The 26,275-nt window shown below is 41.5% G+C and overlaps 2 protein-coding genes across 2 annotated transcripts; one reads left to right on the top strand and one right to left on the bottom strand.

The window, feature by feature from the left end:
- Positions 1 to 469: 469 nt before the first annotated feature.
- Positions 470 to 10,354, bottom strand: WDR77 (WD repeat domain 77). Its single transcript, XM_040232050.1, has 10 exons — positions 10,037 to 10,354; positions 9,600 to 9,785; positions 7,182 to 7,323; positions 6,614 to 6,663; positions 4,343 to 4,413; positions 4,155 to 4,209; positions 3,626 to 3,697; positions 2,950 to 3,058; positions 2,339 to 2,407; positions 470 to 1,783 (listed from the first exon to the last, which is right to left on the bottom strand). Exons 1-10 carry the CDS (start codon positions 10,149 to 10,151, stop codon positions 1,624 to 1,626), a joined length of 1,029 nt encoding a protein of 342 aa, XP_040087984.1. The 5' UTR covers positions 10,152 to 10,354; the 3' UTR covers positions 470 to 1,623.
- ATP5PB (ATP synthase peripheral stalk-membrane subunit b) lies at positions 9,894 to 26,275 on the top strand. Its single transcript, XM_040232051.1, has 7 exons — positions 9,894 to 10,541; positions 10,818 to 10,854; positions 15,638 to 15,783; positions 18,701 to 18,864; positions 19,213 to 19,338; positions 22,960 to 23,139; positions 25,838 to 26,275. Exons 1-7 carry the CDS (start codon positions 10,502 to 10,504, stop codon positions 25,913 to 25,915), a joined length of 771 nt encoding a protein of 256 aa, XP_040087985.1. The 5' UTR covers positions 9,894 to 10,501; the 3' UTR covers positions 25,916 to 26,275.

Genomic DNA, 26,275 nt, shown 5'->3' with positions numbered 1-26,275 from the left:
TAAAGTGGTTCTTCAAACTGCAGGTTTTCTCCTTTGGTGTCATTTTAACCACCTTGACACAATATATTCATTTCCCTGGATTACCTCTTTCACTGTTTTCTCTCCACTATTCAAAGTCCATGAGGGAACAGGCCTATGTAAATTTAATTCCTACCTACCTCACTCTCTCTAAGAAATAACAAATTTTAAGCCTTTATCTCCAGGAAGAACTTAAAGAGTTTCTATCAACACACCCTATTACCTCTCTAAAGTCACAGGGAAGAACAGTGAAGGCTTCATTCTCACCTCTCCCCAAACCCAACAGGTAGACCATCTAAAAACAAAGTCCCATGTTTTCACTTGAGGGTAATTGTGAGACCAGAGCTCATGCTCAGCAAGGGTGAAACACAGCAGCTTTACTTACAAATACTTCGCCCATGAAACTACCCCAGTTTCATGAGATTTTAGCTAAACAAAACTTGCAAAGCACAAAAGTACATAATTGATTTAATTTAGTTTCAATACAATCAGTAATTGATCCATAACTTCTAAGTGGCAGCAGCCACCAATTCAGTAAACAAATATTTACCTTAAGTTTCAACTAGCTACTCTGGGGGGCTGGGGAAGCACATGAAAAAGTAACGGGCTCTAAGATAGATACCTTGATGACTCATGTAAGTGACATGTCTAACTGCACATCACACACATGCTTCAAAAGACAAGCCAACGGTGAATCAACTTTTTATTTCATTGACCGGTACTTCTCTCTCTGATGCTGAATTTAAACTCTTCAGAGTCCCCCAAAATAGCATTCAGGTTTCCTATGTCCAGAGATAAGGACCCAGAGGCAAAAGAGGTCAGGCCCCAGGCTGTTTTCAGGTGGGAAGGTGGCAGACATTCCTATGTAGGTCTATGTCAGTTTTTAACTGAAATGCTTTTAAGCTCTCCATCCTGAACCTCTTCTATGGCATTTATGACAGAAATACATGCATCTCATCAACACAACTCCACGGGGGTGGCGGCAGTGAGGGGGCACTACATAGGTACCAGCCAAACTTCTCATTCGGCCAGAAACTGGACTTCTGGCTCGGTTTAATAACAAGGAGATGCATAAAACTGTGGTGAGTGTCCTGGCTCTTCCTTAAGGTGGGCTGGACTGGATGTAAATGGAAGTACTGCTCATGATAAAGCTGAATTAAGCTCTATAAAAAAATAAAGTTGCTCCTATCTCTATGAGCAGTTTCCGAGAATCCAGGAATGCCCACATCCCGTACCTCAGACATGGCCAATTCCTAATGCACAGCTACAACGGGAAGCATAAAAATCCCTTGCTAATTTTTAGGGCGTGGGGAGGATTGGGCTCTGGGAAAGACACGGGATGGATATTTTTCTCCCTCCCCCCACCTACAAAGACTACGTACCTACACACACACTCAGACACACACACATCCATGTTCCAGGGAATTTTTCTTCCCTGACTACAGGATCCAGCCTCCCCCAGGCTGAGACACAGCGCCTTTGAACTGCACAGATGTGGTGTACCAACATACTGCATAAGGCTCCTCTGTTGTCTCATAAACTGAGAGGGCAGGGGCAAAGGACATGGATACTCATGGGGGATTCACTTCTTGTCTGAAATCCAATCTACTCGGCAGCACTCTTAGGTCCAGGCTCTGGGAGAGGTCCTGTGGGCAGGATATGGTGGATGACCTGATGGTCCCAGCCCACTGTGGTAAGAAGGGAGTGATTGAGCGGGGACCAAGTAGCATCTCTCACAAAGTCTCTGTGGGCTCGGCTTCTAAACCTACAAGAGAACAAAGAAAAGCGTGGGCTTGGTAAGAGACAGAAGAAAAAAGGAGAAATGGAAAGCACCCACTTCACCATACATATGACCTAGGCATCAGGCCACCAGTGTAGCCACGCAAAGAAGACTCCATCATCCAATCCAGTGCCCTATTTTCATAGAAGAAATGACGCTAGAGCAAGGGTATGATGTGAGTCAGGGTCAGACAGCATCTCATGGCAAAGAAGGCAGTACCCTCAGATCTTGTGTCTGGGGCCTTTTATCCTATAGCAGGCTGCATTCCTACACGTGGTACTTTGTGCAAAAAGCACACAATGTCCCTTTCTGAGAGATCGCTGGAATGCCAGGCTCAGGAATCCCACCCAACACCACATTCCTCTACCAGGCACAGAGCTTGGGAGTCAGTCCCTGGAACAGGGAGACAGTCAACAGCTAGCCTGCTTCCATCACCAAGTCTCCCTGAAAGAGACAATGTACTTTTCCGAAGGATAAAAAGACCCAGCCATCTGCTGGTCCCTCCATGACTCCTGATCATAGGGTCCGTGTCACACTTACACCTCGCAAAGGCCTGAGTCCAGCACAGCAAGTGAGCAGTCCTCACTGACAGAGGCCAGGAAGGGAGCACTAGGAGAGAAGGAGAAGGTTGCAAAAGATCAGTTCATAGGTATCAGGACAAAATTTCACTAGGCAGTCCCCAAACCCCACTCTAAAGTGACCAGAGAAGGTAGCTTGATCCCCACTTTGGTTTAAAGCCTGACTACCACTCAAGCCTACAGTACAAGTTTCAAGGGAAGATGAGGAAAATGGAGCAAAGCTAGGGCAGAGAGCCATCCCTGCAACTAACCATCCCATCTGGTGCCTCCCTGTAGCTTCAGCAATAACCCAGAAACACAGGCTTTCCAACCACACAGCCCTAGAAGCCCATAGCATAAGTCATTTGGGGTGTTGAGAAGGAACAAGACCATATTTTAGCCATTTGCAGTCAGAGACCACACAACGCAAAAAACGGACCACAGTCTTAAGAGATCTTTCACTTATTAAGGTCTTCAGCTAAAACAGTGTCTGTTTTAAGGAACTAACCAATCAGCTAATGCTATGCCAACACAAGTATTCTCCCTCACTCTTCCCTTTCATATCTACCAGGCCTTGATGACAAAGAGCAGTACCTGTGTGGGGAGAACACCAGCCCAGTGACACACTGGGAGTGCACAACAGAGCTGAGGGCACAGCTTGCACTCTTGGTGTCCACAAGGGAGACAGTCCCATTCTCATCACCTGAAGGAAGAGGCAGTATGTCAAGGGGGTTAAGAGAATGGGCTTTGGATTAGCCAGATCTGTATTTGAATGCTGGTCCTTCAATCTTGAAGAAGTTAACTGTTCTGAGCATCCATTTCCTCTTTGGTAAAGTAGGAATAATTAGTCATTTGAGGGTTGTGAAAGTTAAAACTATTGGATGAGATAACTGTTGTGTTAACTACAAACTACGTCACAGTATACACAGCCAGATCACCAAGTTAGCACAACTATTCCCTACTATACAACAGGATTCCCTATGTAACAATCCTCTTGCTTTGTGGCCCACTGACTTCTAGCCATGAATGTAAGAGCCACAGCAAACAATCAGGAATCAAATATTCTAGAATAAAAATTACCATGTTCTTTAAAGCTAAACTAAAACGACTTTTGGATCATCCTACCTCCACACACCCCCATTAGAGTACTTCACTGAGTGCTCAAGGGTGCTGACAGACTGAACAGCCGGAGCCTCGTGTACCATGGAGTGGCTTTCTTGCTTATTCTCCCCTTCCCAGAGTCAACACACAGTTGGACATGCTGCCTTACCAAAGACGAAGACTTCACTCTGCTGAGGATGCCAAGTCAGGGAGGTAGGAAGGTAGCCAGAGGCACTGCAGCCTGTGAAGGAGAGAAGAAGGGTCTGGAACAAAACTCTGACCTCAGCTTTGAGAAGAAGCTTCGGTGGTGAAGTCACTCTAAATCCCAGGAGCACCTTTATTCAGTTTCCCAAGTTCTGCTAAGGCAGTCCCATCCTTACTCTTGACCCTCACAACCTATCAGCCTCCTGCTCTTTCCAGACCTGAGTCACAGGCAAGTTTCAACGTAAAGCATGAAGTTGACAACTCTGGCCCCTTTATTTGCCCATCCAGGAAATATCAATTACACCCACCCTCAGGAACTAGCCCTTCCTCTTGGGACTCACTACACAACAAGAACCTCAGCAGGAAAGAAAGCAATTAAATCATTCATGTCAGTGACTGGGCATCTGGTAGCTTTGCCTTTGACTCTGGCCAAGGGAAGTCTCTTCCAGGTGGGTTCCTAGTACCATCATCCCACCACCAGCTCTCAGACTCACCCATCTGTGATGCTGGCTTTGGACAGCGGGTATCCCACAGTAAAATTCTATTGTCCTAGAAGAAGGAATAGAAAAAGGGCTTCACAATCCAAAAACAGCTGCTGGCCAGAAGCTGTCCATGCTAGACTTAGGTCTAAAGGGTTCAGGTGTGGTCAGGGATGGGAAGGGGAAAAGAGGCTGTATCTTACCTCACCGCATGAAAGAAACACAGAATCCTTGTGGGGAGAGGCAGCAACACAGGTGACCTGCCCAGAGTGAGCTGTAGAGGAGAGAGAACAAGAAGTATGACAAAGGAGATAAAAGCAATCTTATCAAGAAGCCCAGATACTATGAAGGGGTAGGAGGGAGGCTGTGAGAACTAGCCCTAGCTAGTCTTATGATGCAAATGGACAAATTCTGTGAGAGTCTGGATACCTAAGAGGAAATGTTGATAGCATTATAAAACCTCAGTAGACTTGCAGGAAAATGAACGGCTACAGTAGACATGAGTTTGAGTAAGTTCCGAGAGTTCATGATAGACAGGGGAGCCTAGCGTACTGAAGTCCATGAGTCACAAAGTCGGACACGACTGAGCGACTGAACAGAATAGAACTGAAAGACATGAATGATAAAGGCTGAGTCTGATCGGTAGAGGGATTTACAGTAAAGACAGGCTAAACAGCACAAGCACACGTGCCTCCAGGCAGCATACGAAGACTTTCAAGGGAGTCCTGGACACTTGGAGTTTTAAGGGCATTTCTCCAATGTTTTCTCTCCATACCAAAATAAGAAGCTGCCTGTGGTCTGCCAGCACTGCAGACCTCTACTCTCAGTCATCCTTCTCCCATGTGTAAAAGAAACACACACCTCTCCTCCTCCTCAAACTTTATCGTGGTGTGATGTTCAGAGCATAAAAACCTAAATAATAAAACAAAACAGGGTTTTTGTAAGAGCCAAAGAAGAAAAGAAAGAGCATCTGGGTAAAATTCTGTGAAGGAGGCTGACCTTTCTTGGCCACACCACGAACACAAGTATTTAGGTACTAATTTAAAAACATGTGAAAGGGTACAGTTTTTCAAAATTCTTTTAGGGCTGCACGCTAAGAATGTTAAAGATCATTCTAAATGTTAATTACAGGCTGTGGAAACCACCTTCTCCAAAGTGATTTAACCATACTCTAAGATAGATGTGGCTCTGCCTTGAGATAGAAGGGTGGATTCAAGCCACCTTCCATAGAATCCACGGAAAGCCAACATTGAGAACAGGAATGTACTGCTCACTTGAAAGAAAGCTTTGGGGCAAGCAGCATGGGGGAGGACGAAAGATGAAAAACTACGTGGGGCCTCTACCTTTAGGGAATCTGAAATCAGTGGAGGGAATACGAATAAACACAAAGAACTGTCACAACACAGTAAATCAATAATCCTTCAGTATTTTAAATTTAAATTAAGAAAAAAAGAAGAACTAATGAAAAAGGCTGAAAGGGGCAAGTGTTTATTTAGCATTGGCCAGAAAATCATATCATATGTCTAGGAAACAAAAGGCTAATATAGTAGACTTTGAACACTGGCATTTTAACATTATTATCTAACTATCTGAAACTCCAGGAGACGTGTGAGTTTGTGGTTTTGCTTTGCACGTATCTGAATCATACACTTTGCAGTTAGAATTGGCAGAGATAGGCAGTGAGGGAACCAGTTATCACCTATATCTACGTCTCTCTGTCACACATACATTAATGCCCTATACATTATCTTCATTAAGATCTGGTATCTTCATGAAGAATGGCTCCCCAAACAAAGTTAACTGCTAGTGCTGTTAATGAAAGTGAGCAAAAAGAGGAAAGTTAATAGAAAATGATGGCTCTCATCCTCCAAAAATGAGAATTTATGGAGAGGAATACTCAAAAAGTTCAAGATTCATGAGTATCAGAGTTTATACTTGAAGAATGCCTAAGATGTACTGTGACTGGGTTTAGACAGCACGATATGCTTGAAGGAGGAATAACAGTAAAAAGGCTTGAATGCCATGACATGAACCCGAGATATTAACCTGCAAGCTACAAGAAACCAGTGAAAGGCCAAAGATGACAGGTCAAGAGATGAAATGAGTGCCACGGTCTAGGTAAGATAAAGACTGAATGTAAATGGGAGCACAAGAAATGAAAAGGAAGGTCACTGACCAAATGGAAAAAAATTCCAAAGAACTTGGGGACCAATTGATAGAAGGAGTGGAAGAGGACTGAGAGTTTGAGCCTCAGGTGATCAAGAAGGTGATAAGCCTGTCAATTAAAAAGATACAGGGAGATTAAGAGCTAGAGTCAACACTGGGACTTGACCGTAGTTTTGGAAGAAAACTACCAGGCAGGAGAGCAAAGAATTGGTGTCACTGACATCCAAGAAAAGCTCAAAGAGCACAAAGGAGAGAATAAAAACAGAGTAGCTACGACAGGGACTAAAAAGGAAAGAAGATGCACTCACCTCGGTACGAATTCAGAACCATCTGCTGAGCAAGGTCCCAAACCTTGATGCTAAGAAGCAAAAGGAAACAGAGACTTCATGTGACCTACACTATATACATAAAAACACATATTCAAATATGTATTCCTACATCTTTGTTGTCTACTGGACTACCGGTACAGTCTACTTTTACAATAGACTGCAAAATCTCTAAGAAAACCTTATAAGAAACCTTATGAACGTGAAAGTGAAGTCACTCAGTCCTGTCCGACTCTTTGAGACCCCATGGACTATAGCCGACCACGCTCCTCTGTCCATGGGATTTTCCAGGCAAGAGTACTGGAGTTGGTTGCTATTTTCTTCTCCAGAGGATCTTCCCGACCTAGGGATTGAACCCAGGTCTCCTGCATTGTGAGCAAGACGCTTTACCGTCTGAGCCACCAGGGAAGTCCAGGAAACCTTACAGGTATGCCATAATTAGTCACTGGGTTCTTATAATGAGCCCAAAACATTACTTAATGAGGCTAATGTGACACCTAAGACACCCAAAGAAGGCCCAGAAACAGGAGCAATGAGAGCGGGGACCCACCACAAGTCTTTGCTACCACTGACAGCATGTGTGCCAGAGCTCAGGACACTGACTGTAGACACGATGTCATCGTGCTCATACTTGCAGAACTTGCTGACAATGAGCGTCTCATTCTCATCCAGCTCCCACAATTCAACAGCACCTGTTGAGGGTGGGGAAGATGGTGAAGGAAACAAGCTGGGGTTACACCAAGACAGCACTTCACTTCTAGGATGCTAAGTTCTCGAGAGACAAGGATGACATCTCCACAATGATATGAATAGCACACAGTTAAGTATGATTAAATAGTCTCAGTTATTTGGACATTAATTGTCCCACCTTTATCCTTCCATGCCATGCCTGCCAACACCTCTATTATTATATTTTTTTTTTAACATAAAACCCTCCACTGGTTTGTCCACTAAGTCTGACTTTCAAAACAAAGAAAGCAGAATGAAAACATGTAAGAAACTGGGAAGAGATGGAAAGAGCATAGATTGGTTTTAGCATCATCTTTAAGATCAATATCATCCTTGATCTTGGGTGGATACAGAGAAAAACAGTTTCATTCATGTCTTAATTTTGTTATGAATTTTGCTAGAAATTTCCACCAATTTAGAATCTTGGGACAGGTATATCCTACCTACACAGTTATTCTCCTTTGGGACCAAAACCTTCAAGCTTCCCCAAACACAGAGTATGTTGTTGCTATTGTTTAGTCTCTAAGTCACATCGAACGCTCTGTGACCCCATGGGCTACAGCACACCAGGCTTCCCTGTCCTTCACTAACTCCTTGAGCTTGCTCAAACTCATGTCCATTGATGAGTCAGTGATGCCATCCAACCATCTAATCCTCTGTCGTCCCCTTTTCCTCCTGCCTTCAGTTTTTCCCAGCATCTGGGTCTTTTCCAATGAGTTGGCTCTTTGCATCACTTGGCCAATGTACTGGAGCTTCAGCTTCAGCATTAGCCCTTCCAAAGAATATTCAGGGTTGATTTCCTTCTGGATTGACTGGTTTGATCTCTCAAAAGTCTTCTCCAGCACTGCAGTTCCAAAGGATTAATTATTTGGCGCTCAGCCTGCTTTATGGTCCAACCCTCACATCCATACATGACTAGAAAAAAATGTCGTTTTGACTATATTGGACCTTTGTGGGCAAAGTGATGTCTCTGCTTTTTAATACGTTGTCTAGGTTTATTGTAGCTTTTCTTCCAATGAGCAAGCGTCTTTTAATTTCATGGCTGCAGGCACCACCCACAGTGATTTTGGAGCCCAAGAAAATAAAGTCTGCCACTGTTTTCATTGTTTCCCCATCTATTTGCCATGAAGTGATGGGACCGGATGCTATGATCTTCATTTTCTGAATGTTAAGTTTTAAGCTAGCTTTTTAACTCTCCTCTTTAACCTTCATCAAGAAGCTCTTTAGTTACTCTTCACTTTCTGCCATAAGGGTGGTGTCACCTGCATATCTGAGGTTATTGATCTCTCTCCTGATACCAGCTTGTGCTTCATCCAGCCTGGTATTTCCCATGATGTACTCTGCATATACCAGCGCTTCCCTGGTGGCTCAGAGGTTAAAGCATCTGCCTCCAATGCGGGAGACCTGGGTTCGACCCCTGAGTCGGGCAGATCCCCTGGAGAAGGAAATGGCAACCCACTCCAGTATTCTTGCCTGGAGAATCCCATGGACGGAGGAGCCTGGTAGGCTACAGTCCACGGGGTCACAAAGAGTCGGACACGACTGAGCGACTTCACCTTCACCTTCACTCTGCATATAAGTTAAATAAGCAGGGTAACAATAAACAGCCTTGACATACTCCTTTCCCAATTTGGAACCTGTCCAGTTCTAATTTTCCACATCCAGTTCTAACTGTCGCTTCTTGATCTGTATACAGGTTTATCAGGTAAAATGGTCTGGTATTCCCATCTCTTTAAGAATATTCCAGTTTACTGTGATCCACATAGTCAAAGGCATTAGCATAGTCAATGAAGCAGTAGATGTTTTTCTGAAATTCTCTAGCTTTTTCTATGATCCAGTGGATGTTGACAATTTGATCTCTGGTTCCTCTATCTTTTCTAAATTCAGCTTGAACGTGTGGAATTTCTCAGTTCACATATTGTTGAAGCCTAGCTTGGAGGATTTTGAGCATTACCTTGCCAGCATGTGAAATGAGTGCAATCGTGTGAATCTGAACATTCTTTGACATTGCCCTTCTTTGGGACTGGAATGAAAATTGACCTTTTCCAGTTCTGTGGCCACTGCTGAGTTTTCCAAATTTGCCGGCACATTGAGTGCAGCACTTTACATCATCTTTTAGGATTTGAAGCAGCTCACCTGGAATCGCTCCACCGACTATGGGACATCAAAAATTGAGCCCAGCCCAACCTATACCCCAAGCCTCCATTCCACCTGTACAGCTGAGGAGCAAGTGACTCACCTGAATCAGAAGCCACTAGGATACCTCGGTCCCCTACCCAAGTGAGGTCAGCCACTCCGGCCTCCGTCTGGACTCCAGCAGAGCAGAAACCTTCGTTCGGGGCGGCACAAGGGTCCTTGAAAAGCCAGAGAGAGCCAGCCCAGCAACGGCCACTCAGGCTAGAAGCCCCGAGCAGGAGCGCCCCATCTAAAGGAGATACAAGATGTCAGCATGAGGAGTGGAGAGGCTCGTTTCCCTGGTAACCGCCCAGCAGCCCGCTAGCTGGATCTGGACCCGAGCCCGGGAACGCGGGGCACGGCTGGGGTGAGCTCAGCGAAGCGAAGCAGGGGTGAGGCTGGCAAGCGGGGGGATCGAGGTGCGGGCTGGAAGGTTTATTCCCAGGAAGGGGCACTCCGGGGTGGGGTAAGGAAACTCCCCGGCCTAAGACCCAGGCTCACCAGACCGGTACCGCGCAGCCTCCAACTGCCGCTCCATACAAGCGGGAGCATTAGGGGGAAGGTTCCACTCCCGGGCTGCCGGGGGCACTAAGGGGGGCGGTGTTTCCTTCCGCATCTCCACGGTTCCAACTTCAGTCTAGACCCAAATTGGATGCCCGCCGGAGATTCAGCTCCAGGAGTCCCCACGTGGTTCCTCTCCGGCCTCCGCCCCTCTAGGCAAGCTACAGCCTCCCTACATCTCGCGAGATCTGCTTCTAAGAGCCCAGCCGGCTTTCCCGCCTGCACCCTCCCGCAACCGGCTCTCTGCTTCTTATCGCGAGGGGTAAAAAGACCGGAAGTTGACGGAGAGGGCACGAAGTTCTCTTCTCGCGAGATTTGTGAGCGTCCATCTTGCTTCTGTCCCTGACAGTGTCTTCTGTCCGGGTCACTGGGGCGGGAAGATTGCTGTGTGAACGCTACCTGACAATGCTGTCCCGGGTGGTACTTTCTGCCGCCGCCGCAGCAGGTGAGAGGTACACACCCTGGTCCTGGATAGCAGAGTGATTGTAAAACAAGGCGTCTGTGGTTGCTTGGAGCCGGTGGGAGGTAAGGGCGTGAAGAAAAGCGCAGTGAGACTTGGGTCTGAGTGGAGAGTGAGTAGCGCCCCTCAGAAGGTGAGTGTGGGGTCTTGGGGGTAGGAATGGAGGACACATGGCCTTAGTGATGGAGCTCTGTGGGGCCGAGGAAGGGGCAAACCAGATTTCACCGTGACCTTGCTAACCTACGCTTTGTATTTTTGTAGCCCCGTCTCTGAAGAACGCAGCCTTCCTCGGTCCAGGGTAAGTGTAAGGGATGTAATATTGCCTCTGCTTTATCACCTCATTTCACTTCTGGGTTAATCTGCTTTTAGCTTTAAGCCAGTAATTACCTTTATTTTGGTTATATTGCAACGCTTAACGTCTAATTGACGTGTGATTCTGTAACTGCCTGGAACACTTGTATCATCTAATAGTAGAGGTTAAGACAAAAAGTAATGTGTGCTAACTAAATTGTTTAGAAACTGGTTTTGGTGTCTCCTAAGCCCCGCCCCTCTCCCTTGTGACCTTCAGCTAGACAGAGCTGCCGCAACCTGTATCGGGGTTGCTGCTGCTGCTGCTAAGTCGCTTCAGTCGTGTCCGACTCCGTGGACTGCAGGCTCCTCCGTCCATGGGATTTTCCAGGCAAGAGTACTGTAGTGGGTTGCCATTAGATTGCATACCCAAGGGTAAGTTTTGTTAAATTAAAAAATGAAACGTGTAGTTTTTAATTTGTCTCCCAGATTCCAAATTTTACTGTCAGATCAGAGAAATTATTCAGTGTTTCAGCAAATATTTATCTTGCACCTCCATAACCCAAAATAAAGAAATTATCTGGTTAAGTACCTGCCTTCACACAGCAGAGGAGGTAGCTATAGAGTAGTTTACAATGAGGACTCCGAAGCTGAGTAAACTTGGCTCCTCTGCTTAACAAGCCGTGGGACCTTAATTTCTCCATACGCAAAATAGAGATAATAGTTCGTTATGGATTATGAGAATTAAGGGACATTCCTGGGAACTCTAAAAACAGTGCTTGGTACATAACATGTGCTTATTATGTGCTTAATGTTAGAACCTGTTATTAATATTATGTCATAAAACATGTCAGTTTTCATTGTAATTTGTTTTTACTTCCGAACTTTATCCTAAATCTTGCAAAATTTGATAACAGTCCTGTGTCTTGAAAAGGTGGTTTTGGTTTATCTGTAGTTAAGTAAAGTAAGACTAATTGGTTGCTTCCAACATTTCAAAGAAGAAAGATTCCATACAGACAAACAGCTCTTTGTAGCATAGGTAATAAACACATATATAAGATGTGAGGAACATCCTTGATTTCTCGTTCACATTTCATATCTAATGCATTTATAAGGCACTTCTTTCTTCTTATATCCAGATTCTGACCATTCTTTCACTCCGACTACTACTGGAGTATGAACCACCATCACGTTTCACCTAGGCTATTTCAGTTGTCTCCTATCTAGTCTCCTTGAATCTATATTATTCTCCCATTACAGGCCATTCTCACAGGAGTCACAGGGATTATGTCCTTTCCCCACCCTTTCCTTGCAAAACCCTCCAGAGCTGCCTGTTCCACTTGGAATAAAATCCAAACTTACAATAACCCAGAAGGTTCAACATGAGTTGACCCCATCCTACCTCTTGATTTATCTTCTTACCTTCTGTTTTTAGCTCATTCTCAGCCATACTGACGTTCTTACCATTCTTCCAAAAACTGCCAAGCTTATTGCTTCCTCGAGATCTTTGTACTTGCTGTTCTCTGTTTTCCTGGTCATTAGCTCAGATGTCACCTAATCTCCCCCAAAAAAGCCTCTCTCCCCCGACACACTGCTCCTTAGCCCTTTCCCTCCCTAATTTACATGGAATTTACAGCTGTCTGAAATTGTGTGTGCACATATACATTCTCAGCACTCCAAACCCCCACTAGAATGTCTAAGGCTGAGACTTTGCTTATTGTTATACTGTTGGTGCTTAACATAAGTAGAGAGTCTGTAAATGTTTTGTTGAATGAATAAATGTTGGCCCACAATTAGAGAAGCCTTTGTAAAGGATATACTTGAGATATTCTAAAGGCTGGTTGGTCTTGGCAGTCCTTAAGTGAAAGGCATACCAAGTAGAAGCAGCATGAGGCCGTCTTTTTTATTTTGAAAACTGTGCACGTTAAGTCTCTTCAGTCGTGTCTGACTCTGCAACCCCGTGGACTGTAGCACACCAGGCTCTGTCCGTGGGATTCTCCAGGCAACAATACTGGAGTCGGTTGCTGTTCCCTCCTTCAGGGGACCTTCCTGACCCAGGGATCACACCCAGGTCTCCTGTACTGCAGGCAGATTCGTTACCATCTGAGCCACCAGGGAAAGCTGTCAGTTCAGTTCAGTTGTTCAGTCGTGTCCAACTTTTTGCCGTGGACTGCAGCATGCCAGGCCTCCCTGTCCATCACCAACTCCCAGAGTTTATTCAAACTCATGTCTCGAGTCGGTGGTGCCATCCAACCATCTTATTCTCTGTCATTCCCTTCTCTTCCTGCCCTCAATCTTTCCCAGCATCAGGGTCTTTAAATGAGTCAGTTCTTTGCATCAGGTGGCCAAAGTATTGGAGTTTCAGCTTCAACAACAACAGTCCTTCCAATGAATATTCAGGACTGATTTCCTTTCAGATGGACTGGTTGGATGTCCTTGCAGTCCAAAGGACTCTCAAGAGTCTTCTCCAACACCACAGTTCAAAAGCATCAATTCTTTGGTGCTCAGCTTTCTTTATAGTCCGACTCTCACATCCATACATGACTACTGGTAAAACCATAGCCTTGACTAGACGGACCTTTGTTGGCAAATTAATGTTTCTGCTTTTTAATATGCTGTCTAGGTTGGTCATAACTTTTCTTCCAAGGGGTAAGCATCTTTTAATTTCATGGCTACAATCACCATCTGCAGTGATTTTGGAGCCCAGAAAAATAAAGTCAGCTACTGTTTCCACTGTTTCCCCATCTATTTGCCATGAAGTGATGGGACCAGATGCCATGATCTTCGTTTTCTGAATGTTGAGCATTAGGCCAACTTTTTCACTCTCCTCTCTCACTTTCATCAAGACGTTTGTTAGTCCTTCTTCACTTTCTACCATCAGGGTGGTATCATCTGCATATCTAAGGTTATTGCTATTTCTCCCGGCAATCTTGATTCCAGCTTGTGCTTCCTCCAGCCCAGCGTTTCTCATGATGTACACTCTGCATAGAAGTTAAATATACAGCCTTGATGTACTCCTTTTCCTATTTGGAACCAGTTTGTTGTTCCATGTCCAGTTCTAACTGTTGCTTCCCGACCTGCATACAGATTTCTGAGGAGGCAGGTTAGGTGATCTGGTATTCCCATCTCCTTCAAAATTTTCCACAGTTTTTGGTGATACACTCAGTCAAAGGCTTTACCATAGTCAATAAAGCAGAAATAGATGTTTTTCTGGAACTCTCTTGCTTTTTTGATGCTCCAGCAGATGTTGGCAATTTGATCTTTGTTCCTCTGCCTTTTCTAAAACCAGGTTGAACATCTGGGAAAGCTGTAAGTACTTGCATATGGCTGGAGAGTAGGAGAATGAAGGAAGAGGAGGCTATAAAACTTGACAGGTGCTGAATCATGTATACTATATTAAGTACTTTGTTTACTGTGGCCAGAAGGAGAGCCTGTTGGAGACTTTTAAAGTCACATTTGTATTTTAAAAACTTTAAAAGCAGCAGCGGGGGGACTGGGTTGAAGGGGTATTTGAGGAGAAGCCAAGAGACCAGGTTTTGATTGTTAACTTTCTTAGACAAGAGTAGCTGAGGGCTTGAGTAGCTAAGGCAGCCAGTTAGGGAGAGGATTTGTGTCCAACTAATGTGAAGTCAAGTGGGCCTTAGGAAGCATCACTACGAACAAAGCTAGTGGAGGTGATGGAATTCCAGTTGAGCTATTTCAAATCCTGAAAGATGACGCTGTAAAAGTGCTGCACTCAACATGCCAGCAAATTTGGAAAACTAAGCAGTGGCCACAGGACTGGAAAAGGTCAGTTTTCATTCCAATTCCAAAGAAAGGCAATGCCAAAGAATGCTGAAAACTACCGCACAATTGCACTCATCTTTACATCACACACTAGTAAAGTAATGCTCAAAATTCTCCAAGTCAGGCTTCAGCAATACGTGAATCGTGAACTTCCAGATGTTCAAGCTGGTTTTAGAAAAGGCAGAGGAACCAGAGATCAAATTGCCAACATCTGGTGGCAGATGTTGCATATTAAAACCAGATTGCTGCTTGTAATGGACAATCAGGTTTGTGAAGGAACTGAAATGTTTATTTAACCCAGATACATGGGTGTTATCTTACATAATAAATGAATAAAAGTAGAACTAATCAATAGAAGTTTTAAGGATGTACGTAGCAGTTCAGAGGATGAACATAGAGATATCCAACACTGCAAAAGTATGTTTCACTTAGTGGTTGTTTAGCACCCCGTCACAGAGTATATTCAGAATGGTCAAAGTTCTTGCCATCAGGGAGCTCCCAACATGGTAGCTATGTAATAACTAACCATTTACATAAAACTTTAACATATTCTGAGCACTGTTCAATATACTTCACATTTTTAACTCAGTTAATCCTCACAACAACCTTCTAAGGTCACATTCTTTATTTTACTTTACTTAGAGAAATCACAGATTACAAAAGCATAAATTAGAATTTGAACCCAGATAGTCTGGCTGCAGAGTCTGTGTTCTTACATATTTTAGTGCTGGTAATAGATGTGTAAGGTACTAGACAGATGATCTATGAGATTTAACAGAGGAATTCTGGTATTGGGTAGAAGATTACATAAAGCTTTAAGTAAGTTGTTTCTCCTTGACACAGCTAATTATTGGACCCTGGCCTTCCTGTTCTTGGTTTGTTCTCTCTCCATTAGGACAGTGGGAAACTACGTTAATCCTCATCGCTATCCATTCTTTCTACAGTTGTTCATATGTTGTGTTCTCTTTAAAGAATAGGCTTTAAATTTATATAATTCTTACCCATAGGGTATTGCAGGCAACGAGGATCTTTCACACAGGTCAGCCAAGTCTTGCCCCTGTACCACCTCTTCCTGAACATGGAGGAAAAGTTCGTTTTGGGCTGATCCCTGAGGAATTCTTCCAGTTCCTTTATCCTAAAACTGGTGTAACAGGTGAGCATTTGCCCAGTGTTTGATAGTATGTTTGGATGCTCTTGTTTATGTTAATTAGAATTTTAGTGGCTTCTTACACCAGAAAAACCAAGTCAGCTGTTTCCAAAAGTAAAGTGCGGAAGTGATTCAGTGTAACAGTTGATTTGATTGCTTTAATTTGTCTTTGGACAGTTTTGTCCAAATTACTTTGGAGTAATTTTGTTGGAGATTTTAACTTGATTTTATAGCATTGTCTCTATTTGTTGATACACCAAATTTATTGAATGCCTGCCCTATCCTAGGCACTGTTCTAGGCATACAGTGGTGAACTGAAGTGCCTGCCATCACGGAATATACTTTCTTTTGTAGGATAGACAATAAAGAAATGAGAGTAATTAGGGAATTTTTTTGGCAATCCAGTGGTTAGAACTCGTGCTTTCACAGCAGGGGCCCAGGTTCAATCCCTGATTGGAGAACAAAGATCCCTCAAGCCATGTGGAATGACCGCCCCCTGCCCCCCCCCCCCAAAAAAAGAGTAACCATAAAATACACTTTCAGGTACTGATGGAAAGAACTATGGATAAAAATAAAGCCAGGTAAGGCAATAGAGACTATGTATTGTATGTGTAATTGTGTGTGTGATTATGAAAAAAGAACTGGGCCGGACTCACCAGTTTTTTTCCTTTTAAAAAGGCCTAACCTGTCCTGAAATCTTTGATTTTTGTAATGCAGTATGCTTTCACTTTATTTAATGTGTATAACAGTTCTATGAAGACATTTTTATTACCCAGAAGAACTAGAAGACAACTTGCTGAGGTTTATTCTCTTTAGTGACTGAGTAGTACTTAAACATGGGTCCTCCAGTTAATTTTAGTGTACTTTTTATTACACACGCTGCTTCTCTTGCTGTATCCAAATATAGCTATGACCATGAAACACTATATATCAAAGATATTTTTTTTAATCTCTCCAAGGAATGACCTAAAATAGCTTTTCCATAATTAAAATTGTGAGAAACATCAGATCTCCATAGGTGATAAAAATGCTGCATGTGATAGGCCTTTTTTTTTAAATAAATTCACATTTAAAATGTATACACTAAAGACAAATTTTTTTTTTTAAGTGAACTGTTTAAACTTTGTATGGGAAACTGGGTAAAACACATTTGAGATTGTAACCCTTTTATTCTCATAGTATGTCCTAACATCCTTTGGTACTTGTATTGCATAGAACACTGCAAACTGCTTCCCCTAGAGACCTGTCTTAAGTCCTACATAGCATCTTGTGAGTCACAGAGGAAAATCCTAAAGAAAGGTGCATGATGGTTTGTATCCTTTCAGAATTCATGACCTGGTTAAAGAAAAAGATGGCCATATTAGAAGCATTATAATAAGGTGCTACAAGAAGTGAAAGTCCTGTTACTTAGTTCTTTTACTTACATGCTGTTTTATAGTCGTGTCTGTTTTGTTTTCTTTGCTTATTTCCAGTGTCAGATTCATATTGAGTAAATAGGCAGGAGTGGATAAATTTTATTCTGACCAGTGTCCCCCCCACTTAATTAATAGTGTATTTTGTTACACAAATTATTCTCAAAGTAACCTGACATTTTTATAAACTACTTCCTGTTTGTTAAGCAGTTGTACTAGACCCTATATGCATTGTTTTTTAGTTACATCAATTCTGTCAAGAAGATACTATTCCCATTTTACAGTTCAGGAAACTAAGCTCAGAGATCATCTGCATTGTCCAGCATTGCTAAATTGCAAAGTCAGATTTCCATAAGTCCAGATTATCGTCCTTTCAGTTGTACCTTACTGGTTCTCATCTAGGCTTTGATCTTTGAATATGATTGTTTAAAATCATTATTAACTTTGCTTAACTGGGTACATGTATGTATGTGGCTGATTCCCTTCTCTGTTCACTTGAAACTATTACGCTGTTGTTAACTGACTATCAGTTCAGTTCAGTCGCTCAGTCATGTCCGACTCTTTGTGACCCCATGAATCGCAGCACGCCAGGCCTCCCTGTCCATCACCAACTCCCGGAGTTCACTCAAACTCACGTCCATCGAGTCGGTGATGCCATCCAGCCATCTCATCCTCTGTCGTTCCCTTCTCCTCCTGCCCCCAATTCCTCCCAGCATCAGAATCTTTTCCAGTGAGTCAAACTTCACATGAGGTGGCCAAAGTATTGGAGTTTCAGCTTTAGCATCAGGCCTTCCAAAGAACACCCAGGACTGATCTCCTTCAGAATGGACTGGTTGGATCTCCTTGCAGTCCAAGGGACTCTCAAGAGTCTTCTCCAGCACCACAGTTCAAAAGCGTCAATTCTTCGGCGCTCAGCTTTCTTCACAGTCCAACTCTCACATCCATACATGACTACTGGAAAAACCATAGCCTTGACTAGATGGACCTTTGTTGGCAAAGTAATGTCTCTGCTTTTGAATATGCTACCTAGGTTGGTCATAACTTTCCTTCCAAGGAGTAAGCATCTTTTAATTTCATGGCTGCAATGGCTGCAATCACCATCTGCAGTGATTTTGGAGCCCCAAAAAATAAAGTCTGACACTGTTTCCCCATCTATTTCCCATGAAGTGATGGGACCAGATGCCGTGATCTTCGTTTTCTGAATGTTGAGCTTTAAGCCAACTTTTTCGCTCTCCTCTTTGACTTTCATCAAGAGGCTTTTTAGTTCCTCTTCACTTTCTGCCATAAGTATGATGTCATCTGCATATCTGAAATTATTGATATTTCTCCCAGCAATCTTGATTCCAGCTTGTGCCTCTTCCTATACCCCAATACAAAATAAAAAGTTTTAAAAAAGAATAAAATAGGAAAAAAACCCTTTACCTTCAACTAATTAAATGCAGAAATATCTCTCAGTCTTACCCTTTTAGACATAGTATATCTATCATAAAATAACTTTTTTTTCCTTTTAGGACCCTATGTGCTTGGAACTGGGCTTATCTTATATTTACTCTCCAAAGAAATATACGTGATAACTCCAGAGACCTTCTCTGCCATATCAACAATAGGGTTCCTTGTCTATGTAGTTAAAAAATATGGTGCCTCTGTTGGGGAATTTGCTGATAAACTCAATGAGGTAAGAATCATAAATCTTACTTCCCATTTTAGACAGTACTAGAAACATCAAATCCATCAAGTGATAGGAACAAAGGATAAAAAAATGAATCTGATTATAATGATTTCAATTATAAATGTTAATTACTAATTTGAGATAAAATTTTAAAAACTACCAGACTTTCTCTAGCTTTTCCGTAGTTTTGCTCATTCAGCAAGATACTCCATAGCTACTGTGAGCAACTCTTGTTAAGGATTGGTGCAGTTCTCCATATGTAAGGGTATTTTCACAAGTGAAGAAGTATAAAATGAATCTTTTTATTGCCCTTGATACTTTCACTAATCTTTGTTGTAAATATCATAATTGCAGCAAAAAATTGCCCAACTGGAAGAGGTGAAACAGGCGTCCATCAAACAAATCCAGGATGCTATTGATATGGAGAAGTCACAGCAGGCACTGGTTCAAAAGCGCCATTACCTTTTTGATGTTCAGAGGGTAGGTTTCAGAACTTTCTCAGACGAGTGAAATTACTCATTTGTGTATATTTAAAACAAAAATTTACAATCATATGAAGGTTGTATATTTTGAGCATATTTTACGTGAAAAAAAGAATATTTGGGTGGGGATTGGCTGTTACAGCTATTTAGACATCTAAGACCCCTCACGTGGATAAATAATTAGAATTATTACTCTAAAACTAGAGACAATAAAAAGTATAAAAGAACACATTTTTAAATCCACACAGAAAGCCGATTTAAAAATGACATTCACTGTAAAATACAGTAGGTGAAATACATGCTATGCATTTCAAGCATGCATGTTATAAGAAAGTCTTATGACATAACAGGATCCCTAAAGATACTTAGCACATTATGTTTGAAATCCCCAGAAATCTCTTCATGCATAGGTTACAGCTGGAGAATTGTTCCTGCATCATAACTAATATATCACACAAAGCCTGGCTTTTGAAGATGTAGCTTTTTGTAAGAATCAAATGATAGTGGTTAAAATTTTTATTTATTTATGAAATACTTCTGTTCAGTCACTCAGTCGTGTCCAGCTATTTGCGACCCCATGAATCGCAGCGCGCCAGGCCTCCATGTCCATCACCAGCTCCTGGAGTTCACTCAGACTCACGTCCATAGAGTCAGTGATGCCATCCAGCCATCTCATCCTCTGTTGTCCCCTTCTCCTCCTGCCCTCAATCCCTCCCAGCATCAGAGTCTTTTCCAATGAGTCTAAGTATGAAATACGTAATAGATGTATTTTAAGTGTGGACACTGGTCAAGGCAGGGTGCTAGGATAACAGCAGAGAACAAAACCAAGTCTGCTTTCTTGGTGCCTACTTTCTAGCCAAGGGTTGAGGAAAGGAAAGGAAAAAAAAATTAAGCAGATATGGATGTCAATTTATGTGAAGTACCTGTAGAATGATAAACTTATGTTAAAGAAAAAAATTTTAGAAGGAGGGAGTTAACTGTTTTGTTCGGCAGTTTAGAAAGGCCTCTGATGTGATATTTGAACCTGATGTCTGATAGTATTGCAGACAGAGGGAAGAACAATCACAAGGACCCTAACCCTGGAAGCTTGCTTGGTATAGACAAGGGAAAGTAAAAAGGCCAACGTAGCTGAAGTAGAATGGGTGAGGAGGAAGGTAAGAGGAAGCAAGGCAGAGAGTGGCCAAGGGCTGGATCATATGAAATCTCATAGGCTTCTATGAGAACTTTGACTTGTACTCAGAATGAGAGAAAGTCATTGAATCTTTTAGGCAGAGGAGTGATATGAACTGAGTCACTCTGATGGCCTTGTTGTAAATAGCCTTCAGTCTTGCATGTGTTGGTTTGAAATGCCTGTGAGTTAGCCAAATAAGAGTTATTAGATACAAGAGTCTGGAATCACTGGGGAGAGTTTGGAAATCATGAACTTACAAGTGGCACTTAACAGCTGTAAGACTGGAACAAGAAGGAAAATAACTGGTGGATACAAGGATTAATTTGTAGTTGCCCTACTTAACGGTCAAGTAATAATGGGCCTAAAAATTTGGCATCGGATTTAGCAGTATGAAGGTTGGAGACCTTGGTGAGGGCTGTTTTAGTGAAGTGGTTGGAGTTAGTTAAAGGAAAAAAATAGAAGAGAAGAATTGGAGTCTGGGTATAAATCACTGTCAGAATTGTGAAGGAGTTGGAAATTGTTGGGCAAAGAAATTAGTAGCTCAGAGGAGAGGATTTAGTAATCAAAAGAGATTTTTTAAAAGATAGAAAGTATAATTACATGTTAGGATCTGATAGAAATTAGTAGAGAGAAAATTTGATGCAAGAAAGGGGTATGCATAGGGAGGAATTTGCTAGAGCAGTGTCCTTCGGTAGGGCTAGGGGGCTTGGCGTACACAGGTGGAAGGGTTGGCTTCAAGAGCATCAACAGTTCCATAGTTAAAGGAAGGCAAAGTATGTGAGTATGGGTTCAGGTAGATTAGCTGATACAGTGGTACAAGTTTGTGAAGTTGTTTCTTTTTTCTCAGTGAAATAGGAAGTTAGGTCATTTGCTGAACAGGAAGGTAGTCAAGGTAGTATTTGAGATTTGAGGAGAAAGAAGATAGGGCCTACTTGAGCTTAATATCTCAAACCGTTATACTTAACAGGGAGATGTATAAGAATTCTCATTACAGACTAGAAAATGACAATATCCCTGTCACTTTATTGATTATTATTCTGGAGGCAGTAGCTGATATTAGAGAAGAAAAAGAAATAAGAGGTATAAAAACTAGAAATGAAACCTTAAGAGAAGAAAAAGACAATTTGAAAAACAATACAATACGTTTGGAAAGACAATATGTTTCCAATAAGACAAAATCCAGAAACTTGGGTAGTGATGGGTGTTAACTAAACTCATTCTGGCGATCATTTCACAATATATGCAGATACCAAATCATTGTGTTTGTATACCTGAAATTAATACAATATTGTATGTCATTTATACCTCAATTTTCAAAAATCCAGAAAACTATAGGAGGAAAAATTGTTAATCTCATTTTAAAAATTTAAATTTTGCATGTAGAAATTACCATAAACCAAAGTTAGAGATAAAAGGACACTTGCATTCCATGTGACACAAAAGGGTAGTTACCTTAGGATAGACCAACATTCCAGTAGAAAACTAGGCATAGGACATGAACAATTTATAAAGGTATAAGTAAATGTAAATGACTTCTAAGTATATAAATTTTCTCCTTATATAATGACAATTAAAATTGATAATTTTTTTCTGCTTATCAGAATAGCAGAAAGTAAAGGTTTTATAAACACTGTTGATCAGGCTCTTTATGTTGTTGATGAAAGAATGGAGCAGTACAACTTTTCTGTAGAATTTGACAGTGTTAATCACAATTTAAAATGGATCTTTAAGAGCATGGCTTTTGTAGCCTGACCCCTCACATTCAGGCCTTGGCTTCATAATTCAGTGACCCTGTAACCTTAGACAGATTCCTTGGTTTCTGCCTCAGTTTTCCTCACTGCAAAATGAATGTAGTAACTATCCTGTGGTGTGGTTTTAAGATTTAATTGAATTGACACAGTGTTTAGAAGGTAGTAGATACTCAACAGATGTTAGCTATTATTTGACCCAGCAGATATTCAGACATAACTGCAAAGATGTGAACTGCAATATATAGTTGAAAGAATTAGAAGCAACCTGATCTGTTAATAGAGCTTGGTTAAATAAATTATGTGTTGTGAGATACAAAAATAGTAGAATCCAATATAAGTTTTAAAACTGAGATGGGTCTATATGTCATAACCAGTAAAAGTGATGTTTATGTGTGTACATATACGTATGTTTGTTTATTAAGTATTTCCGGGAGAAAATACAAGAAATATAGGAAGATGATAGCCTATGAGGGGGCTGGAGAGGGCTTAATTTTTTACTGTATATACTTTTAAATATATTTTTACTGTATGCTGTTAGATTTTTTTTTAACCAGATGCATGTATTACCAGTTCATATTAAACAAATGAACTTTGCATAAAATACAGTTAAGTGGTAGCTGTTCTAAGAGGCAGAATCCTCAGAATGGAAGTAATCCTTTGTGCAAACAATTTTCATCACTTCTTAATTTTGCTTCAGAATAACATTGCTATGGCCTTGGAGGTTACTTACCGGGAACGGCTGCATAGAGTATACAGGGAGGTAAAGAATCGCCTGGACTATCACATCTCTGTGCAGAATATGATGCGTCAGAAGGAACAAGAGCACATGATAAACTGGGTGGAGAAGCATGTGGTGCAAAGCATCTCTGCACAGCAGGTACATGATGTTTCAAAGCTTCTGGAGTTGTATTGATAACTCTGATAGTATAGGGATAGCTGGCAGGGAGTCTTTAGCCTAGCAATAATGGGATAGCCCTGGTTCATTTTCCTGGTTAGTGGTAACCTAGAAAGTGCTGCACAACTGCCATGGTAGGTTTCCTCCTTCCTCAGAGTCTGGTTACCAAAAGAACTCTCACTCATAGTGGAAAGGTCATTGAGAACACTCGTTATAGCCCACTTATGTTCAGGTTCCATCATCTGGGAAACATTAACCAACATCAGTTCAGTTCAGTCGCTCAGTCGTGTCTGACTCTTTGTGACCCCATGAATCACAGCACGCCAGGCCTCCCTGAACTCCCGGAGTTCACTCAAAGTCATGTCCATCGAGTTGGTGATGCCATCCAGCCATCTCATCCTCTGCGGTCCCCTTCTCCTCCTGCCCCCAATCCCTCCCAGCATCAGAGTCTTTTCCAATGAGTCAACTCTTCGCATGAGGTGGCCAAAGTACTGGCGTTTCAGCTTCAGCATCAGTCCTTCCAATGAACACCCAGGACTGACCTCCTTCAGAATGGACTGGTTGGAGCTCCTTGCAGTCCAAGGGACTCCCAAGAGTCTTCTCCAACACCACAGTTCAACAGCATCAATTCTTCAGCGCTCAGCTTTCTTCACAGTCCAACTCTCACATCCATACATGACTACTGGAAAAACCATAGCCTTGATTAGACAGACCTTTGTTGGCAAGGTAATATCTCGGCTTTTGAATATGCTATCTAGGTTGGTCATAACTTTCCTTCCAAGGAGTAAAGCATCTTTTAATTTTATGGCTGCAGTCACCATCTGCAGTGGTTTTGGAGCCCAGAAAATAAAGTCTGACACTGTGTCCACTGTTTCCCCATCTATTTCCCATGGAGTGATGGGACCGGATGCCATGATCTTCGTTTTCTGAATGTTGAGCTTTAAGCCAACTTTTTCGCTCTCCTCTTTGACTTTCATCAAGAGGCTTTTTAGTTCTCTTCACCTTCTGCCATAAGGGTGATGTCATCTGCATATCTGACCAACATTCTTCTCTGTAAAACAAAAACTGAACAAGTCTATTTCTGAGCCTCTTCCATTTTCTAATTCTGTGATGTCCATTCCATTTCCTCTCCTCAGCTGCTAAATTCATTGATCTTGAACAGAAATGTTTTCTATTTTTATCTATTTATTTTTATTTACCTGTTTATCACTTGATTTCTTCTTTCCCAAATAAAGAGTATACTTAGGCATTCCTGGTCACTTTCAGCATAACCATGCAGGGCTGGAGAAAAATAGGGTCTATCGATATTTAATGAATTGGTTTTTTAAATTATACTCTTACATAAAAGTGATATACTTATTTAAGAAATTTGGAAAGTACAAAAGAAACAAAAACTATTTTTATTCTTTCTTAACAATGTTTATTACTAATGTTTGTTAGGTTGGCCCTTTTCAAGCAAGTATTAGCTGTAAAATATAATCAGTGGCACAAGATTACAGGATTATCTAGCTTCAACCTCTAGACAGGTTTCACTCATAAAAGCTATGAGCCAGGGGACTTTAACTATTCTCTGGTTTTGCTTTATTAAATAATTGATTATCCTCTTTGTAAAGCTGGAATCAAGATTGCTGGGAGAAATATCAATAACTTCAGATATGCAGATGACACCACCCTTATGGCAGAAAACGAAGAGGAACTAAAGAGTCTCTTGATGAAAGTGAAAGAAGAGAGTGAAAAAGTTGGCTTAAAACTCTCAGCATTCATAAAATGAAGATCATGGCATCCGGTCCCATCACTTCATGGCAAATAGGGAAGCAGTGGAAACAGTGACAGACTTTATTTTCTTGGGCTCCAAAATCACCTCAGATGGTGACTGTAGCCATGAAATTAAAAGACACTCCTTGGAAGAAAAGCTATGACCAACCTAGACAACATATTAAAAAACAGAGACATTACTTTGCCAACAAAGGTCCATATAGTCAAAGCTATTGTTTTTCCAGTAGTTATGTATGGATGTGAGAGTTGCACTGTAAAGGAAGGTGAGCGCCAAAAATTGATGCTTTTGAATTGTGATGTTGGAGAATCTAACTCTCGAGAGTCCCTTGGACTGCAAAGACCAAACCAGTCAATCCTAAAGGAAATCAGTCCTGATTATTCCCTTGTAAGGACTGAAGCTGAAGTTCCAGTATTTTGGCCACCTGATGCAAAGAGCTGACTCATTAGAAAAGACCCTGATGCTGGGAAAGATTGAAGGCAGAAGGTGAAGGGGAGGACAGGGGATGATTTTTAAGCCAGTAATCCATCTTGAGATTCTATAGTAACCTTAGTGTTTTATAGGAGGTATCTTTTTTTTTTTTTTTTTTGAGTACCACATATATTTTTTTCCATTTATTATTTCATCATCATTATTAAAATGTGCATTAAAGTTACTCTTTTTATATATAAGATATGTTGCACAGTTTAAAAGACCAAAAAAAAAGCCTCATTATTGAGAAATGCAAGGTAGGAAAGAGTGTTTTATATCAAATGCTTTTAAAGCCTTACAGTGCCATTAGTTTAATTTATGAAATTAAATTATTATTACCAAAAAGAAGATAATTATTCTTAAAGTAGGAGGTATCTTTTAGAATGACAGTGTTATTAGACAAGGTCTAACCAGCTTTCTCTTTCCTTATCACAGGAGAAAGAAACAATCGCCAAGTGCATTGCAGATCTAAAGCTGCTCGCAAAGAAGGCTCAAGCTCAGCCAGTTATGTAAACACATCTATCCCTATTAAGACAGCTAGAAACAGTTGACTGACTAAATGGAAACCAGTCAGTGTGATAAAATCTTTCTGTATTGTTATCTACTGAAGTTACAGTTTACCTTTCCTATAAATGAAAAGTTTTGAGTCTGATACAGTGAGAGAATTGAAACAATCTATTGGCCAGTAAGATCTTTCTCTAATTCATCTTGCTGTACATTTTGAGTTGTCCTGTGATCACTTTTAAATAAGCAGTTTCTTTGAATAAAATTTGGTACCTGCCTAAGAATTATCAAAGTTATAGTTTAAATTTGTAATTAATTCAGCCATCTTAACAATAAAGTGACAGTTGAAACAAAGGTTTTCAGGATGCA

Source organism: Oryx dammah, unplaced genomic scaffold (genome assembly GCF_014754425.2).
Source record: "Oryx dammah isolate SB20612 unplaced genomic scaffold, SCBI_Odam_1.1 HiC_scaffold_28, whole genome shotgun sequence".
In the NCBI taxonomy this organism is placed as follows: Eukaryota; Metazoa; Chordata; class Mammalia; order Artiodactyla; family Bovidae; genus Oryx; species Oryx dammah.
Note: the sequence above shows the minus strand (reverse complement) of the source record. Positions and strands in the feature narration are given on the sequence as shown.

Excerpts from the sequence above, each read along its gene's own strand:
- WDR77 (XM_040232050.1), bottom strand. The coding sequence starts at position 10,151 with ATGCGGAAGGAAACACCGCCCCCCTTAGTGCCCCCGGCAGCCCGGGAG. Across the intron at positions 3,059-3,625 it reads GAGTGAAGTCTTCGTCTTTG|GTGATGAGAATGGGACTGTC; the intron begins GTAAGGCAGCAT and ends CTCTTCCTTCAG. Across the intron at positions 1,784-2,338 it reads GACTCAGGCCTTTGCGAGGT|GTTTAGAAGCCGAGCCCACA; the intron begins GTAAGTGTGACA and ends GTTCTCTTGTAG.
- ATP5PB (XM_040232051.1), top strand. The coding sequence starts at position 10,502 with ATGCTGTCCCGGGTGGTACTTTCTGCCGCCGCCGCAGCAG. Across the intron at positions 10,542-10,817 it reads TTCTGCCGCCGCCGCAGCAG|CCCCGTCTCTGAAGAACGCA; the intron begins GTGAGAGGTACA and ends GTATTTTTGTAG. Across the intron at positions 18,865-19,212 it reads TTGCTGATAAACTCAATGAG|CAAAAAATTGCCCAACTGGA; the intron begins GTAAGAATCATA and ends TCATAATTGCAG.